Raw genomic sequence first — 16,883 nt, forward strand, 5'->3', positions numbered from 1 at the left:
GTTAAAAAGTATATACTTTTTTTTTTTTTTTTTTTTTTTTTTAGAAAATGACCAATCTTTATGCTAGATAAGACCCTTATTCCTCATCTGTGATCGTGTAGAGCCCTTTAAAGCTGCATTGAAACTGCAATTTGGAAGTTGAACCCCAGTGAAGTCCACTATATGGAGAAAAATCCTGGAATGTTTTCCTCAAAAAACCTTAATTTCTTTTCGACTGAAGAAAGAAAGACATAAACATCTTGGATGACATAGGGTGAGTAAATTATCATGAAATTTTAATTCTGAAGTGAACTAATCCCTTAAGAAATGATCCATTTGTCCTACATTGAAGAAATAAAGCATACGGGTTTGGAACATCACTGGGGAGAATGTTGACAGAATTTGTATTTTTGGCTGAACTATTCCTTTAAAGATATTTCCGGTCCTGTTCCTTCTACTTTTTTCTGATACACTGAAGCTTTAGTTTCTTCTCTACACTTGCATGATAGACACTGAAATCTACTGCATATTTGAACTGCACTCTTTGCTATGATCACCACTGAATTAGAGTTTATGCTTTAACATGCATGAAAGAGAAAGTCTGATGTTTTCCACTGAGGCTGTTAGAAAGATTCCTAACTGAATCTCCTCTTAGTTCTGTCCAAGTTGAAACTCATTTTTCATATGTGGCATTCGCTTTTATGCCCATGATGTGCAATCAGCATATCAAACATCTTACTGTTTTCTAATGTATTACTGCACTAAAGAACCACATAGTCACAAAGACCTTGCCATTTTGAAATAACTATCATTTTTTTGTGTTAAGTTTGTGTTTTATGTATTCATTTTGTATGATTTGTTTACAGCAATCCTGAAAATCAACACCCCCATGCCTTTACGATGACAAGAGAAAAGCACTTAACATTTCTCCTTACCTCACCCTTGAATGTGCCAATAAGCTGAACAGTGAGATCTTCATTAGGTCTGTGGTCAGAGGGTATGGTCTGCATTATGTGCATATATATTAGAACTGGACTCCAGCGTGTCTGTTCATGTTTAGCTTCAGTGAACGCCGAGCTGTTCCTCTTTTGTGAACCTCGTGATTTTCATTAAAATTGATATCGACCGCCTGCTCTGTCTCATTCTCTGAATTGCTTTTAAATCCTGACTGTATAGTTAATATAAGGATCAGCTTAGAGTTGCTATGGACCTTGATGCCAACGGAAAACAATACAACTTTATTAATCTCTGAGGGGTCATTTAGTTTTAGCCATACACAATGTAGACTGTTGTTCTCAACTGGTGGGTTGTGTCGCAGGTCACCTTATACTATACACTTTTAAAATGGAAGGTTAAATGCTTCCCATATACTTTATTAATGTCAAAGGCTGTACATGATATAAAACTCTACTGTATTTTGATGTAAATCTGCCTGTCTTTTGGAATTATAGCTAATACTAATACAATATTTTGGGCCAGTGTTTGTTGTATGTGTTAAGATGGTAAACTGAACTTGTGTGCTTACTGATACATTTTCAAAATTGTCATTTTCAAAATTTGACATTGTTATGCCTATACAACTGGGCTATGGTAATGATAAAAATGAAAAAAATTGCAGGATAAATTTTAACCTGTTAACCGTCACCACCCTTTTTGAATATAGATGTGAAAATGCACTATCCAAACTTAAATGGTTGTAATTCATAAATGATTTGGAATACAGACCTAAAGTTGGTCTCTTCAGAAAATGAAAGAATAAAAAAATTATAGTTTAAATTTACTATAAATCTCTATAGCACTACCTTTTGTCTAAAGTTGGGGGTTAGTTTTTTTCCTACAGTCACCAAACTCAGGACATAAATTGTTCTCATCGAGCCGGACAACTTTCTAATTTACAGTCATTAGCTCCGACCAACAGGAAGTCAGCTATTTTAGTTTGAATGTGGATTTTTTGAACCACACTCTCAATTTTTAACTACTGCTCTAATACGATTAACACCAAACTTTTTCAACATGATTACAAGACAATGAGGATGCTAAATTGCAGACGAATATTGGACATCTCGAACGGTTTGTCTGTGGCGAGACAATGTATTTATGGCAAAAAAAGGGAAACAGGAAGTGTTATAACTTCCACATACATTAATCTTGATGAAACTTCAACTGCGTGTTCGTTGTAGGAGGCTGATCACATGGATGTGACTATTGTGAGTTGCTGCCAGATAGTGCCACCATCTGGCAGCAAGAAGTGTGTCACTTCAAAATACTTTGAAATCACCCTCTTATTTTTACCCAATTGACAATCTTTGTCAGAATAATGTCAAGACATTGCAGATGTAGACCTGTGAAATGATTCTTGGATATCTTAAATACTATTGCCATGGCAACACATCAAACATTTTTGGGGGTGTTTTTGAGGCTCTTAGCACGCATCAAATTGCATGAAACTCGACACACACAGAGCTGTCAGCTGGTAAAACCTTACAAACAGGTGTGGAGGAGGGGCTCTGTAGCGCCACCTTTTGACAAAAGTGGGGGTTAGTTTTACCTACAGTCACCAAACTCTGTACATATAATGTTCTGATTGAGCTGGACAACTTTCTAATTTACAGTCATTATCTCCGACCAACAGGACGCCAGCTATTTTGGTTAGAATGTGGATATTTTAAAAGGTCAGGCTCTGAATTTTTAACTACTTCTCGTATGATTCGCACCAAAGTTTCTGAACATGATGCCAAATCATTGACAATGCTACATTGCGAACAGATATTGGATACCTCGAACGGTGTTGCCATGGCACAAGGAATTAAATTTATGACAAAAAAGCAAACAAGAAGAGTTTCATATCTTGACAAAATCCTTTTAGATTCACCCAGTTTAAATGCATACTGCCTGTTGTGCACAGTCTCCCTAAAGCCTCCGGGGCTTGGGCCCATCATCGCTGCTTGCAGCTATATTTTGACATCCAAGCCACCGGGTGACATCCACATCCCACTGATTTTTTTTTAATTTTTTTATGCATTCTCCTGTCACAAATTAATACAATTCTGTCACAATATCATATGTGACAGTGAAGACTGGAGTAATGATACTGAAAAGTCAGCTTTGCATCACAGGAATAAATTACATTTTAAAATATTTTTAAAAAGAAAACAGTTACAGTTATTTTAAATTGTAATAATATTTCACAATATTAATGTTTTACTGCATTTGTAATGTGAGCATTAGAGACTTTCAGAAACATTAAAAAATCCTGTCGAGCCCACACTTTTGAACTGATATCATATCTTATTGTATTATATTAGGAACCAATCATATTGCGATCAAACAATTAGAATATAGAATAATATAGAATATAGAATAATATAGAATTTCAAACTTCTATTTCTATGTTCATTCAAATGCATGTATGTATGTATTTGTTTGAATTTATGAAGTTTTCAGTTTCCAACTTATAAAAACTACTTTAGAGTTGTTTATAAAGTCAATTTCTATATTATCAATATATAGTATCAGTATATCAGTAGGCAGCTCTGTTAGATATGTCCAATCAGGTCTTACCAACCGGGCTGCACGTGATCATCAGCGACTTTCCAGCGTTGTGTTTAAGTGAGTGTGGCTCTGTCTCAAGTCCAAGAGCTGCTATCTAGGCAGCATGTTTGAGCTCAGTTGACCCAAACGCGTCTATGTTCCCGAAGCGCTCTCTCAGTAGGCAGCTCACTAGAATAGAGGACACAGCCTGTGGGTTTTCTCCGGGACTTACCACACGCCCAGCAGTCTCTCATTAGACCACATGCAGGATAAAGATGGCTTGAGGCGCAGACAGACTGGGCTGCTGAAAACTTTTCACCGCTCTTCAGGGCTCGAGGGAGGAAGAAAGCCTCAGGAAGATCAAGCTGAAGGTGTGTTTTTTCATCTCTTTATTCAAGGATTTGTGTAGTTTTACGAATGCATAAAGTTGTTCTGTGTTTGGAAACCTTTTAGAGCAACAGCTGAGCTATCGAAGTCTGTCATTTATAAGCTTTTTAACAAAAACACTTAATATTCATACGTTAATTGTCTTAAAAATGTTAGATAGAATGTAAAATAAAATACCATTTTTGACCATATTTTGTGGATATATATATATATATATATATATATATATATATATATAATATAAATATAAATAATATAATATAATATAATGCAGTACTGGTACACTGAAAAAAAATGGTTGGTTTAACTTAAAAAAGTAAGTTATCTGGTTGCCTTAATTTTGAGTTAATTGAAATTAAAAATTTGAGTTAATACAATGAAGGTGATTGGTTTAATCAACAGGAACTCAAAATATTATGTTATCTGAACCACATTAATTATCTAAGTTGATTTGACAAAAGAAAAAAAGTTGTGATCATGAAAATAATTCTTTACAGTGTAGATTACTTTTTAGATTATGTTTACTAATCTGGATTACTCATTTTAGGAAATGTATTCTGACTACTTTTTGATTACTTTTTAGATTACTTTTGATGGATTCATTTGAATAGGATAATCTTGTACCATATTGATATAAAAATACAAAGAGAAAGAAAATATATTCAATTCTTTGTTATCAACAACATGACGTGCATTAAATATTACAATACGTCAGGGTTTCCCAGACTGGGGTTTGTAAGTTTAATGAAAAGCTATTAAGTAATTTAAAATTTTAAAAATAAAAACAACCAAAATAAAACATTTACCAGAAAAATAATAAAAGAAGTTTACCTGCATGTCACGTGACATGCATCAGAGTACATTAGAGAACCGTGAACATAATTTTATTATTATTTATTATTTTTATTTACTTAATTTTATTATTGACCTAACATATTAACTTAAAATCTCAGGGCTAAATTCAAGTAAATATATTAAAAGCAAAGAGGTTCAGCTGACAAAAAAAGTTGACAAAAAATCCCTGCATTGCATGTACAGCAAATGTGAAATAATGTATATTTTATTTGTACATTTGTTTGAAAGGCAAAAGCCTTCCAAAGACAGTAATACATGGTTAAACAACTCAATGAATGATAATTCAAATAATAATTAATGTGTTCATCAGGAACTGATTAGATATGCAATGACATGTAATCATGTAATCAATAGAAAAGTAACTGTAGTCTAATTATGAGTATCTTAAAATGTAATAAAATTACTAAGTACTTAATTTTTGTAATCCAGATTACATGTAATCAGTTACTACCCAGCACTGCTGGCACTGTATAGTTGTCAATTGGCCTAAATTATTTATTCCAATATTTTCTAGTGTTGGGCACAAAAATTCATTCATTGTTCATATATTGTGGAAATATTTTCAAGGCATTTTGAAGATGAACATTCAGTCAGCAATCAGCCGTGAGATCTTTGTCCCAAGAGGTGAAAAGTTACTGGTAGCCATTGAGGTGAGGAGAAGGGCGAAGAGGAAGGGACTGTCGTTTCTCAATGCAGGCCGCAAGAAGGACTACTTAACTTTCCTCTGCTTGTCAGGTAATGTGTCTTTATATACTTTAAGTTTCTAAACTAGTGAGTTTGAAAAATATGTATACATTTATTGAGCAATGTGAAGTCTTGAAGTTTGGAACATTATTGACTCATGTTTCCCTGTAGTTACTAACAGTAGACCAGCTCAAGTCCTCATCACCAAAGTTAAGAGGTATCAGGGCACACGACAGTTCGCTAAAAGGTCTCAGTGGTCTGTGGAGCAGCTTCGCCAGGTCAATGGCATCAACCCTGATAAGGTGACCAAATTTCTAAATGCAGTTTTTATGTTCCAGTACATTCCATTATTTTGACTCTGAATATTTGTTAGGACACTCCTGAGTTCGACCTAGTGTTCGATCGCACCACTGATCAATGGGTGGCCAGCTCAGCTGCAGAGAAATGCATGTTTGTGCAAGTTCTGTACCATGCTTGTCAGAACTACTGGGAGGCAAAGCGTGGCCAAGACAACCCAGCGTCCCCTGGAGAACAGAAGATACCAGGAGCTCCGGAGAACAAGAAGAGCCCTGTTGCTCCAAACCAAACTAACTTTGTCAACTGTCAGCAAAAGCTGATGGGAGGTGAGTGGGTTCAAAAAGCTGGGTTGCAGAATTAATATGTACCGTATGGAGAACCTGAGATCTGTAACGAAACAAAAATGTATGTTTCCATATTTTAGATGCTTGTTCTGTTAATATGGTCATCTACCGCTGCAAGATTTTTTTGAATAGAATGAAGAACAGTATGACTGCAAACCAGGGTCGGCTTCAGCGTGAAGGTTAGTGTGTGTGTGTGTGTGTGTGTGTGTGCATGTGTAGGTGTGTGTGCATGTGTGTGTGTGTGTGTGTGTGTGTTTCCAAATTAATTGAAATCACCTTAGTGTCTTATTGTTTTGAAAATCATTTATACATTAAAAAAAATTCAAATTGAAAGTTGGTGGTGCAACTATCAAGTAAAAAGATTATTTTAATACCTTAAAATCATTTACTTTATGGGTACACATTAATAAATATTTTCTATTTTAATATTATTTTATATTATTATTTTATTATTTATATAAAATATTTTTATAATATAATATATTTATATATTTTTTTCAAGAATGCTTTTTGTTGTTATTATTATTTATCTTATTGCCAATTGCAATATTTAAAAAATTAAAATTATTTTCAAGAATGCTTATTTTTCTAACAATAATAATTAATTATATTGTTATTAATTATTTATTATTGTTTATTAATTATATTGTTATTACTATTTCAAGATTTTTTTCTAGAATGCTATTTTGTATAATAATATATATTTTTTAATAATAATAATAAATCCTTTTCAAAGAATTTTCAAGAATGCTTATTTTTCTAACAATAGTTATTTTTATTGTTATTCAATGATCATTATTTCAAGATTTCTCAAGATTTTTTTCTAGAATGATTATTTATAATATATTTTCAAGAATGCTTATATATATATTAGTTGTCATAATTGAATGGCTTTTCAGTATTTTCATCCTTTTTTTTCCTTCATTATGAGATCAGGATAGTTGTCACCTTGATATTTTTGACTTTATGCTCCTAAAAAATGTAAAATTTATTCAGAACTGAAAAACAACATGCTCATCATTGAAGAGGTGTATTCAAATCATTGTGTATTTATGAATTGCATTTTCATTTACTAGAAAAAATGAACCACTGACCCCTAGACAATGTATTACAAATGCATCTTTTAGGCAATTGCCTGTTCATTTCCATCCTTTCCTGTCTGTGGAGTTGTGTGGGTCAAGATCAGTCAGCGTCCAGGCAGGAAGAGAGGGTGCTTTGTCGGCCCCTGTCGTCGGGTGGTTGTTTGTAGTGTTGTGATAGATCTCTCGGCAGTGGTGGAGAATGGCTCCATTGCAAAAAGGGAGGCCGATTAGTTCAGAGGCCACTTTGTTTAGATGAAGGCATGCGCGGGGACACAAAGACAGGCGTTGAGGAGGGGGAGAGAAGCGGAGATGAGTGAAGTGGCACCAGCCTTCACAGCGGATCATGGATGAATGGTGTGTAATGAATGGGAGAGGTGCCAAGCTGTTCTGGAGGCGCAAAATGCAATGTGTCAGTCCACACACCTCAGCTCTAGTCATATACTACCATGTTTTTTTGCAATTAATGAGATTAGTTAATTGCAGAATTGCTTTTCAAGTGTATATGATTCCTGAACCAAAGAACAAGTAAGTTTATGCAAACTAAGTACATATGTGAAACACACCATATAAATCACTCTGACTAATTACAATCAGTATTGGGGTAACGCATTACAAATAACGCATGTCATGTAATCAGATTACTTTTTTCAAGTAACTAGTAATGTAACGCATTATTTTAAATTTACAACAAAATATCTGACTTTTTCAAAATTAAAGTAAGCTACTTTTTCTCATTTATTGACTGACACCTCTCTTGTCCCCATGTTGTGAGAAATCAGGAGTAAGTGCAGAGGTGTTGTGTGCGCTGTGTGAACATGATGGTTATTGTAGTTCTAGACTAAATGTGAACAGACATTTACTCATCTTACTTGCACAAAAACGGATTTAGTATATCTTAAAATTAATATAAACGGTGAAATACAAACTCAGAATATGACATAAACCTGCTATAATTAAATGTTAAATAACCCAAATATACTTTATGTATTTAATCTCACTTTATTAAGCAATGTCTTTGCTGCTGATCTTTGACAGTGTTGAACTTTCATGCGCCCTATTCTTCTCTAGTCTAGAATTGCAGCACAGCTGAAAGATTTGTTTGAGCTGTGCCCTCGACTGTACAGGAGTGAATTTGCATTTCCTTCGGCCTGAAGCTTATTTCACTTTTGGTGTGAAAAAACCTTTAGATTTCTCGAAAAATAGAACCTTTTTTTTTTTTTTTTAATTAAAAACAAAGTAATCCCAGCCCAGGTGAGAAAAAGTACTGTGAAGGTAACACTATGCATTACTTTCCCCAAAAAGTAACTAAGTAACACAATGAGTTCCTTTTTTAGGGAGTAATGCAATATTGTAACACATTACTTTTAAAAGTAACTTTCCTCAACACTGATTACAGTTTTTGGCTATGATCTCACATCACTGGTTCTGTTTGTGTCATATTGATAGTTATTAAACAAACTATACACATTATTTTGTGTGTGTGTGTAATAGTGGACATGCCGATAGAAAAAGAAATTGGCATGGATAATAAATAACAATCTTACATAATGCAGCAAATCCCACATTTGAGCTGGGATCATAAACGATCCTATGTGGTCCTTACCGCCAACCTTTTTTTTTTTTTTATGCTCACCAAGACTGTATTTCTTTGACCAAAAATACAGTTGAATGTTATTACAATTTAAAACACCACTTTTCTATTTGAATATATTTTATAATGTAATTTATTCCTGTGATCATAGCTGAATTTTCAGCATCATTACTCCAGTCTTCAGTCACATGATCCTTCAGAAATCATTCTAATATGCTGATTTGATGCTCGCGAAACATTTCTTATTATTGTCAGTGTTGAAAACAGTTGTGCCAATTAATATTTTTTTTTTTTTTTTTTAGTAACTGTGACACTTTTTTTAAAGGATTCTGTGATGAATAGATTTGATGATTATTATTATTTTTTTTTTTTGCATTATTAATATCTTAAATGTTAGCTTTACTTTTAATGTGTCCTTACAGAAAGCAGCATCTTTATTCCAGAGCAGACTTTTTCTATGTACAAAAAAGGCCTATTTCTCTCAAATATTGTTCACAAATCTGTCTAAATCTGTGTTAGTGAGCACTTCTCCTTTGCCGAGATAATGTTGCGTTTACAATTTTGTTCAGTGTAAATATAAGTCTATTTAGTATCTAATATAGTAAATGTGTAAAATAAGACTTTTTGGACACAATGCTAATGTGCGTTTCTGCTTATTTCCACAGCACCAGCTGTTAAAGCATCTAGGAGCAGAAGAAGCCCGTCCCCTCCGGCGGTGAGGAAGATGGGGAATGTAATGCGGAGGGCCAGTCAGGTTCTGAGTGAACGTGGGGAGCGTCTAATGAAGGCTGATGACAAGACAAGCCACATGTTCCACGGAGCCAAGCAGTTTGCAGAAGCTGCTCAGAAGGTGAGCTGATCGCAAAACCAATTGACTCTGATTCACTTGAAATTAACTTAAGGTTTATGAAACCTCGCACTGTCATAAGAACAACCAGTCAGTGATGCACAGTTGTAGTTTTTTTATTTATTTTTATAAACAGTATTTTAATTAAAATATTAACTATTTAAATCATTAAAATGTACCAGCACAGATCTATTCTAATATTTTAAAATGTAATTTAAAGGTGCCCTCGAATGAAAAATTGAATTTATCTTGGCATAGTTAAATAACTTACTCGGTTACTAACGTAACCTCGGTTCCCTGAGATACGGAACGAGTACTGCATATGGGGGAAAAGTCTCCCTTTTTCCCCGCTACTGAAGCCTTTTCAATAACGCAGTGCAGCTGCATCGTCATTGGTTCACTCATTGCAAGTCGTTGAACCAATGACGGCGCAGCTTGGCTGTGCGGCCTATGGCGAGAGAGCGCGCAAACTTTCCCGCCGAAATGGGCGGGGTAAAGCCCTATATAAGTGAGCGTATCGCCATAGGCCACTCAGGCCATATCAATTGAAGCGACGACACTGAGCCGCAGCCCAGTGCACGGCAAGTAACGCAGTACTCGTTCCGTATCTCAGGGAACCGAGGTTACGTTAGTAACCGAGTAAGTTCCCTTTCGATACTTCACTCGTACTGCGTATGGGGGAACAAATTCAACCACGCCGTGCCACGGCTGGGGAACGACTGGACCTGACCGGACACCTTGAGGGGACCAATTGTCAAGTGGGAAGGCCGAAGCCGCCGTAACCCCTGTTGCACTACGAGGGAGAAACTCCCGGGTTTGCGCAACTCCTAGGGCCGCAAATTCACGCTGAAAGGACCCGAGCTTGCAAGGTCGGGACGTCCAACTGATAAAACCTGGCAAAAGTGGACGGCGAGGACCAGCCGGCCGCCTCACAAATGTCTTTAATGGAAACTCCACTGGACCAGGCCCAAGATGAGGCCATACCCCTAGTGGAGTGGGCTCTTCCTCCTATGGGGCAAGGGGTGCCCTCCAAGGAGTAACAGAGAGCTATAGCGTCAACAATCCAACGCGAAAGACGCTGTTTTGAGACCGAAGACCCTTTGGTGCGGCCACCAAAACAAACAAAGAGCTGATCAGACTGCCGAAAAGGACGAGATCGCTCGGTATAAATGCGCCTGGGATCTGAAAGGTGTAGACAGCACCTTGGGAACGTAGCCCACCCTAGGTTTCAGCACAACTCTAGAGTCGCCTGGCCCAAATTCGAGGCATGCAGGGCTAACAGAAAGGGCCTGCAAATCGCCAACACGCTTGATCGACGCCAGTGCAAGCAGCAGGGCGGTCTTAAGCGTCAGGGGCCTGAGGTCTGCCAGACGCAGTGGCTCAAAGGGCGGGCCCTTTAGAGCTCTGAGGACCAACGAGAGGTCCCAGGAAGGAACCGTAGGGGCCCGCGGTGGATGCAACCGCCTGGAACCCCTCAGAAACCTTATGACAAGGTTGTTCTGACCTACTGACTGGCCAGCAATGGGTGCGTGAAACGCTGCAATGGCTGCTATGTAAACCTTGAGCGTGGAGGGGGCTCGCCCCGCATCCAAGCGCTCCTGAAGGAAGGACAGTATAGCAGATACGTCACACTCCTCCGGGTCTAAGTTGCGTGTGGAACACCAGCTAACAAAGACCGCCCATTTCTGAGCGTAGAGGCGTCTAGTGGACGGGGCTCTAGCCTGTGAAATGGTATCTAGCACGTTCCTGGGGAGGTCGGACGGCTCCCATCAAGGAACCACAGGTGCAAATCCCACAGCTCCGGCCGTGGGTGCCAGATCGTTCTGTTCGCCCGAGAGAGGAGGTCCCGTCTCAGGGGAATTGGCCAGGGGGCTTTCGCGGAAAGCCTGAACAGCTCCGAGGTCCAAACCTGGCACCTCCAGAGCGGGACCACCAACAGAACTCTGTGTTTGTCTTCCCTGACGCGCCTGATGACCCGAGGGATCAGAGCGATTGGGGGAAAAGCGTAAAGAAGGGAGTTGGGCCAAGGGTGGGCCAGTGCATCGTCCTTCTTTGAAAAATAGATTGGGCAATGAGAGTTGTCTTGAGAGGTGAAGAGGTCTATCTCCGCCCTCCCGAAGGACTCCCAAATGGTATGAACTGTCTGGGGATGGAGCATCCACCCGTCTGAGGGGACATTGCTCCATGACAGCATATCTGCACCCAGATTGTTCTTCCCGGGTATGTGGGTCGCTCTGAGTGACCGAACCCGTGGAGAAGCCCATTCTAGCAGGCATTTCGCCAGAGCGCATAGGCGGCTGGATGAAAGACCTCCTTGGCGGTTGATGTAAGAAACCACTGTCATGCTGTCCGATTGGACTAGGACGTGGCGATCCGTCAATTGGACCTGAAAGGCGTGTAGGGCTCGAATCACTGCCAACATTTCGAGGCAGTTGATATGTAGATGGCTCTCCTCGTGGGACCACGAGCCGAAGGCCGGACTGCCCTCGCACAGAGCGCCCCAACCCAGGTTGGACGCGTCCGTCGAAAGCACCGTTCTTCGTGATACCGCCTGCAGAGGTACTCCAAGACTGAACCAAGAGGGGTTCGTCCAGGGCTTCAGGGCTGCTACACAGGCCTGATTGACCTTGAGACGCAAGCAGCCATGCCGCCAGGCGTGAGGAGGGACCCGAATCTTCAGCCAGTACTGCAGAGGCCGCATATGAAGCAGGCCGAGCTGGAACAGCTTCAGAGGGAGGTAGGCTTTGTTCTTGACGGAAGCCGCGAGCTGCTGAATGGTCAGAGTGCGCTCTGAAGAGACTACTGCTGTCATACGGACTGAGTCGAGGACTGCACCCAGGAACGAGATACGTTGAGTGGGAAGCAGCGAGCTCTTGGCTAAATTGACCCTGAGACCCAGACACTGCAAGTGGCTGAGGAGCACGGATCTGTGGTGCTCCAACTCTGTTCGCGAGCTGGCCAGAATGAGCCAGTCGTCGAGGTAGTTTAGAACCCGTATACCCATCTGCCTCAGAGGGGAAAGTGCCACGTTCATGCACTTCCTGAAAGTCAACCCGAAGGGAAGGACCGTATATTGGTAAGCCACACCCTCGAACGCGAATCTCAAGAATCGCCTGTGCTGGGGGGCTATCTGGATGCGAAAGTAAGCATCTTTCAGGTCCAGCGAGCAGAACCAGTCTCCGTGACATACTTGTGCGAGGATCTGCTTCAGCGTTAGCACTCTGAACTTTCGCTTCATGAGGGAAAGGTTCAGAAGTCTGAGGTCCAGAATGGGTCTGAGACCGCCGTCTTTCTTTGGAACCAGAAAGTAACGGCTGAAGAAGCCCAACTCGCTATGCGAAGGGTGAACTATTTCTATAGCCCCTTTCCTCAGAAGAGTTAAAACTTCGGCCTGGAGGACGTGAGCATCGTCCGGCTGTACCGTAGTTTGAATAACCCCGCCGAAGCGCGGGGGTCTTCTGGCAAACTGGAGCGAGTAACCTAGGCTTATGGTTCTCAGAATCCAACTTGATACGCCGGGGATGGCCTGCCAAGCCTCGGCCCGGGTAGCAAGGGGTAGAATGACATCGGATGGCGGCCTGCATAGAGGGGGTCGCACACCGATATGGGAGGAAGAGGAAATAAGCTCTTTTGAGGAGAGTGTAAAAAATTGGTCGCCGTGATAACGGCGGTTGTTGAGGACGCAACATGTGTGGGCCCTTTTACAGCAGACTGCATTTGTCCCGTGCCCGGAGTTAAATGAGGCAGAGGGGAGTATGCACGAGCGAGCTTTCGGGTTGGTCCGGCCGCAGCGAGACATGCCCCGATCCTCTTCCTTTTTGGCCAATCAGGACGACTTAGGAGGCGCCGGGTCCAGCACAATCTTGGGTCACAATCTAAATGGCGCTCCAATACAACCAGGCTGGCCATCAATCTTCCTCATGAACTTCAGGGAAGAACGGGGCAGAGCGTTGTCGAGGGGCTTGGCGGCGGCCTGGGAGAAACCACTCATCCAGGCGGCTACGCAATGGCTCCTCTGGTGGAGCCCAGTCGAGGTCCAATTCCTCCATGGCCTTAGATAGGACGCGGAAAAGCTCGGCGTCCATACCTGCGCCGCGATCAATGGGCTCCAGGGGGGGCAGGGGGGCGGGGTCGTCCGACTCGCCCATCCAGTGCTCGGGTTCGGAGGCTGCCAGAGACATGGAGTCGTCGAGCTGCTCCTCATCAGATCCGCCGAACGAGACAAGGTCGCTTGCATCCGCTGAGGGACGTTGCTCGGGGCGGGAGAACAGAACCGGGCACTGCTCTCTGCTGGGAGAAGGCGAGGCACGCGGGCATTGGGCCGACGTGAGCTCGCTCAACTCTGTGCGCTGGGCCGGTCTACCCCGCTGTCTCTTCCTAGCCGGCTCGCGGGAGGAAGGCGAGAGGAGGGCGCGATCGGCGGGGTCACTTCCCTTGAAGAAAGCAGCCCGAGAGCGCAAGGACGCCAGGCTCATGCACTCACAGTGCGGGGCGCACTGTGAGTGCCGAGTGCCAGGGCGCCGTGAAAACGGCGATTGTGTGGCTCTTAGAACGGCGAGAGCCGTGAGCGGTGAAAACCGCTGTGGAAAGTGCTCTTAAAGCGGTTAGTAAACCGCGGAAAAATGCTCAATAGATGCGCCGGATGGCGGCAGGAGACGCGCTGAGACCAGGCCGGAAGCAGGAAGCGGGAGGCGGCGGCTCGTCGACGGCGCGCAGGCGGCAGTTGACGAGGGCGAAGGCGCTGGCGAATCCGGCGACTCAGCAGGGTCCGCTGTGGGGCCTGTTCGACGGCGGCAGAGCTTCTTCCGAGGCGGCGAGCTTCTTTCCAGGCGAGCAGGCTTCAGCGAGGATCAGCGAGGAGAAGACGAGTCGTCGCTGAAGGAGAAAGGACTGAGTGGCCTGTGGCGATACGCTCACTTATATAGGGTTTTACCCCGCCCATTTCTCTCTCACCATAGGCCGCGCAGCCAAGCCGCGCCGTCATTGGTTCAACGACTTGCAATGAGTGAACCAATGACGATGCAGCTGCACTGCGTTATTGAAAAGGCTTCAGTAGCGGGGAAAAAGGGAGACTTTTCCCCCATACGCAGTACGAGTGAAGTATCGAAAGGGAACAAGAGTTCAGTACATGGAAATGACATACAGTGAGTCTCAAACTCCATTGTTTCCTCCTTCTTATATCAATCTCATTTGTTTAAAAGACCTCCGAAGAACAGGCGAATCTCAACAGACTGTTACGTAACAGTCAGGATCATTAATATGTACACCCCCAATATTTGCATATGCCAGCCCACGTTTCCAACATTATAAAAGGCATTAGACAAGGGCAGCCAGTAACATCTGAATGTGCACAACCAAATCATCAGACTAGGTAAGCAAGCAAGAACAATAGCGAAAAATGGCAGATGGAGCAATAATAACTGACATGATCCATGATAACATGATATTTTTAGTAATATTTGTAAACTGTCTTTCTAAATGTTTTGTTAGCATGTTGCTAATGTACTGTTAAATGTGGTTAAATTTACCATCGGTTATTACTGTATTCACGGAGACAAGAGAGCCGTCGCTATTTTCATTTTTAAACACTTGCAGTCTGTATAATTCATAAACACAACTTCATTCTTTATAAATCTCTCCAACAGTGTAGCATTACCCGTTAGCCACGGAGCACTATCAAACTCATTCAAAATCAGAAGTAAACAATATAACAGTATACAATACTCACATAATCCGACGCATACATGCCGCATGCATGACGAACACTTTGTTAAAGATCCATTTTGAGGGTTATATTAGCTGTGTAAACTTTGTTAAGGCACTGTTTCAAGGCAAGCGCGAGCTCTGTGGGCGGAGAGCACGGGATTTAAAGGGGCCACAGCATAAAATCGGCGCGTTTATAATGATGCCCCAAAATAGGCAGTTAAAAAAATTAATTAAAAAAAATCTATGGGGTATTTTGAGCTGAAACTTCACAGACACATTCGGGGGACACCTTAGACTTATATTACATCTTTTAAAAACATAATCTAAGGGCACCTTTAAACCTGATTTTTCAGCATCATTACTCCAGTCCTCAGTGTCACATGATCCTTCAGAAATTATTCTAATATGCTGATGTGAACATTTCTTCTTATTAATGTTGAAAACAGCTGTTCTGCTTAATATTTTTGTGGAAACCGTGATGCTTTTTTTCAGGATTCTTTGATGAATAGAAAGTTCAAAAGAACAGCATTTATTGCGAACAAAATTTTTTTTTGTAACAATGTAAAAGTTACTATTTATCAGTTTAATTCATCCTTGATTAAAAAAATAACTGACACTAAACATTTGAACTTTGAACATTTGAACAGTTGTGTAAATAATATAATATTTAAAATATGTAGTCAGACCCAGTTATGGATTATATTTAATATGAATAATATTAAGCATAACATTTTCTTTTATTCCCTCAGATGGCTCTGAAGCAGATTTAGAGGTGTTCTGGATGGCCCGCGAATAAACCTTTTGAAACTTAACTTTTAATCAACCGGTTGCTGGATATTTTGAAATGCAGCTTTACATCTAACTCAGATTGTGATTTTGAGTGTACGGCAGATTTTGTTGCATCAGTTTTCTCCTCACCTGCAGACTGGACTCTTTATTTATTTAATTTTGTTTTTGCAAGCCACTGAGCAATTCAAGCAGTTGTGATGTGGTGTGTCATGCTGTTCTGTCAGATCTGTTCATTTTCCTGAGCAGTGGCTGTAATTCCATGAGATGATTGAATTTTTTTTTTTTTTTTTTTTTTTTTTTGTGGTGGCAGGAGTCTTAAAGGGATAGTTCACCCCAAAAAATGAAAATTCTGTCATCATTTACTCACCCTCAAGTTGTTGAACAGAAGAAGAATGATGGTAACTAAACAGTTGCTGAAAAAGAAAACACTATGGAAGTGAATGGGGACCAGAAACTGTTTGGTCACCAACATTCTTCAAAATGTCTTCATTTGTATTCAACAGAACAAAGAAACGCATACATGTTTAACCTGAGGGTGAGTAAATGACAGAATTTTCATTTTTGGTTGAACTATCCATTTAAGATCTCCTTTAAGGTAATACACTGCATCGAAATGAAAGGAGAATTGCTGCACCTCATTTGACTAATGATTTCAAATCTCTTTTTAGTTTTGGCTAAGTGAATACATTTTTATTCTGCAAGCTATACACTAATAGTACCATTTCATATTGTAATCTCGCTGAAGTCATTGAACTATGAGCTTAAGGTGTTTTTTTTCTTTTTTTCTTTTT

General features: G+C 40.7%; 1 protein-coding gene across 1 annotated transcript in view; it reads left to right on the plus strand.

Moving 5' to 3' along the window:
* Positions 1 to 3,598: 3,598 nt before the first annotated feature.
* Positions 3,599 to 16,883, plus strand: part of stxbp6l (syntaxin binding protein 6 (amisyn), like) — a 14,123-nt gene continuing 838 nt past the window's right edge. The window contains exons 1-7 of the mRNA XM_048208489.1: positions 3,599 to 3,881; positions 5,320 to 5,487; positions 5,608 to 5,738; positions 5,810 to 6,059; positions 6,158 to 6,256; positions 9,416 to 9,600; positions 16,053 to 16,883. The exon at positions 16,053 to 16,883 is cut by the window's right edge and continues 838 nt beyond it. Coding sequence (XP_048064446.1) covers positions 3,773 to 3,881; positions 5,320 to 5,487; positions 5,608 to 5,738; positions 5,810 to 6,059; positions 6,158 to 6,256; positions 9,416 to 9,600; positions 16,053 to 16,073 — 963 coding nt within the window. The 5' untranslated portion in view covers positions 3,599 to 3,772 and the 3' untranslated portion in view covers positions 16,074 to 16,883. The remainder of the gene's footprint in view (positions 3,882 to 5,319; positions 5,488 to 5,607; positions 5,739 to 5,809; positions 6,060 to 6,157; positions 6,257 to 9,415; positions 9,601 to 16,052) is intronic.

This window comes from Megalobrama amblycephala, linkage group LG11, assembly GCF_018812025.1.
Source record: "Megalobrama amblycephala isolate DHTTF-2021 linkage group LG11, ASM1881202v1, whole genome shotgun sequence".
In the NCBI taxonomy this organism is placed as follows: Eukaryota; Metazoa; Chordata; class Actinopteri; order Cypriniformes; family Xenocyprididae; genus Megalobrama; species Megalobrama amblycephala.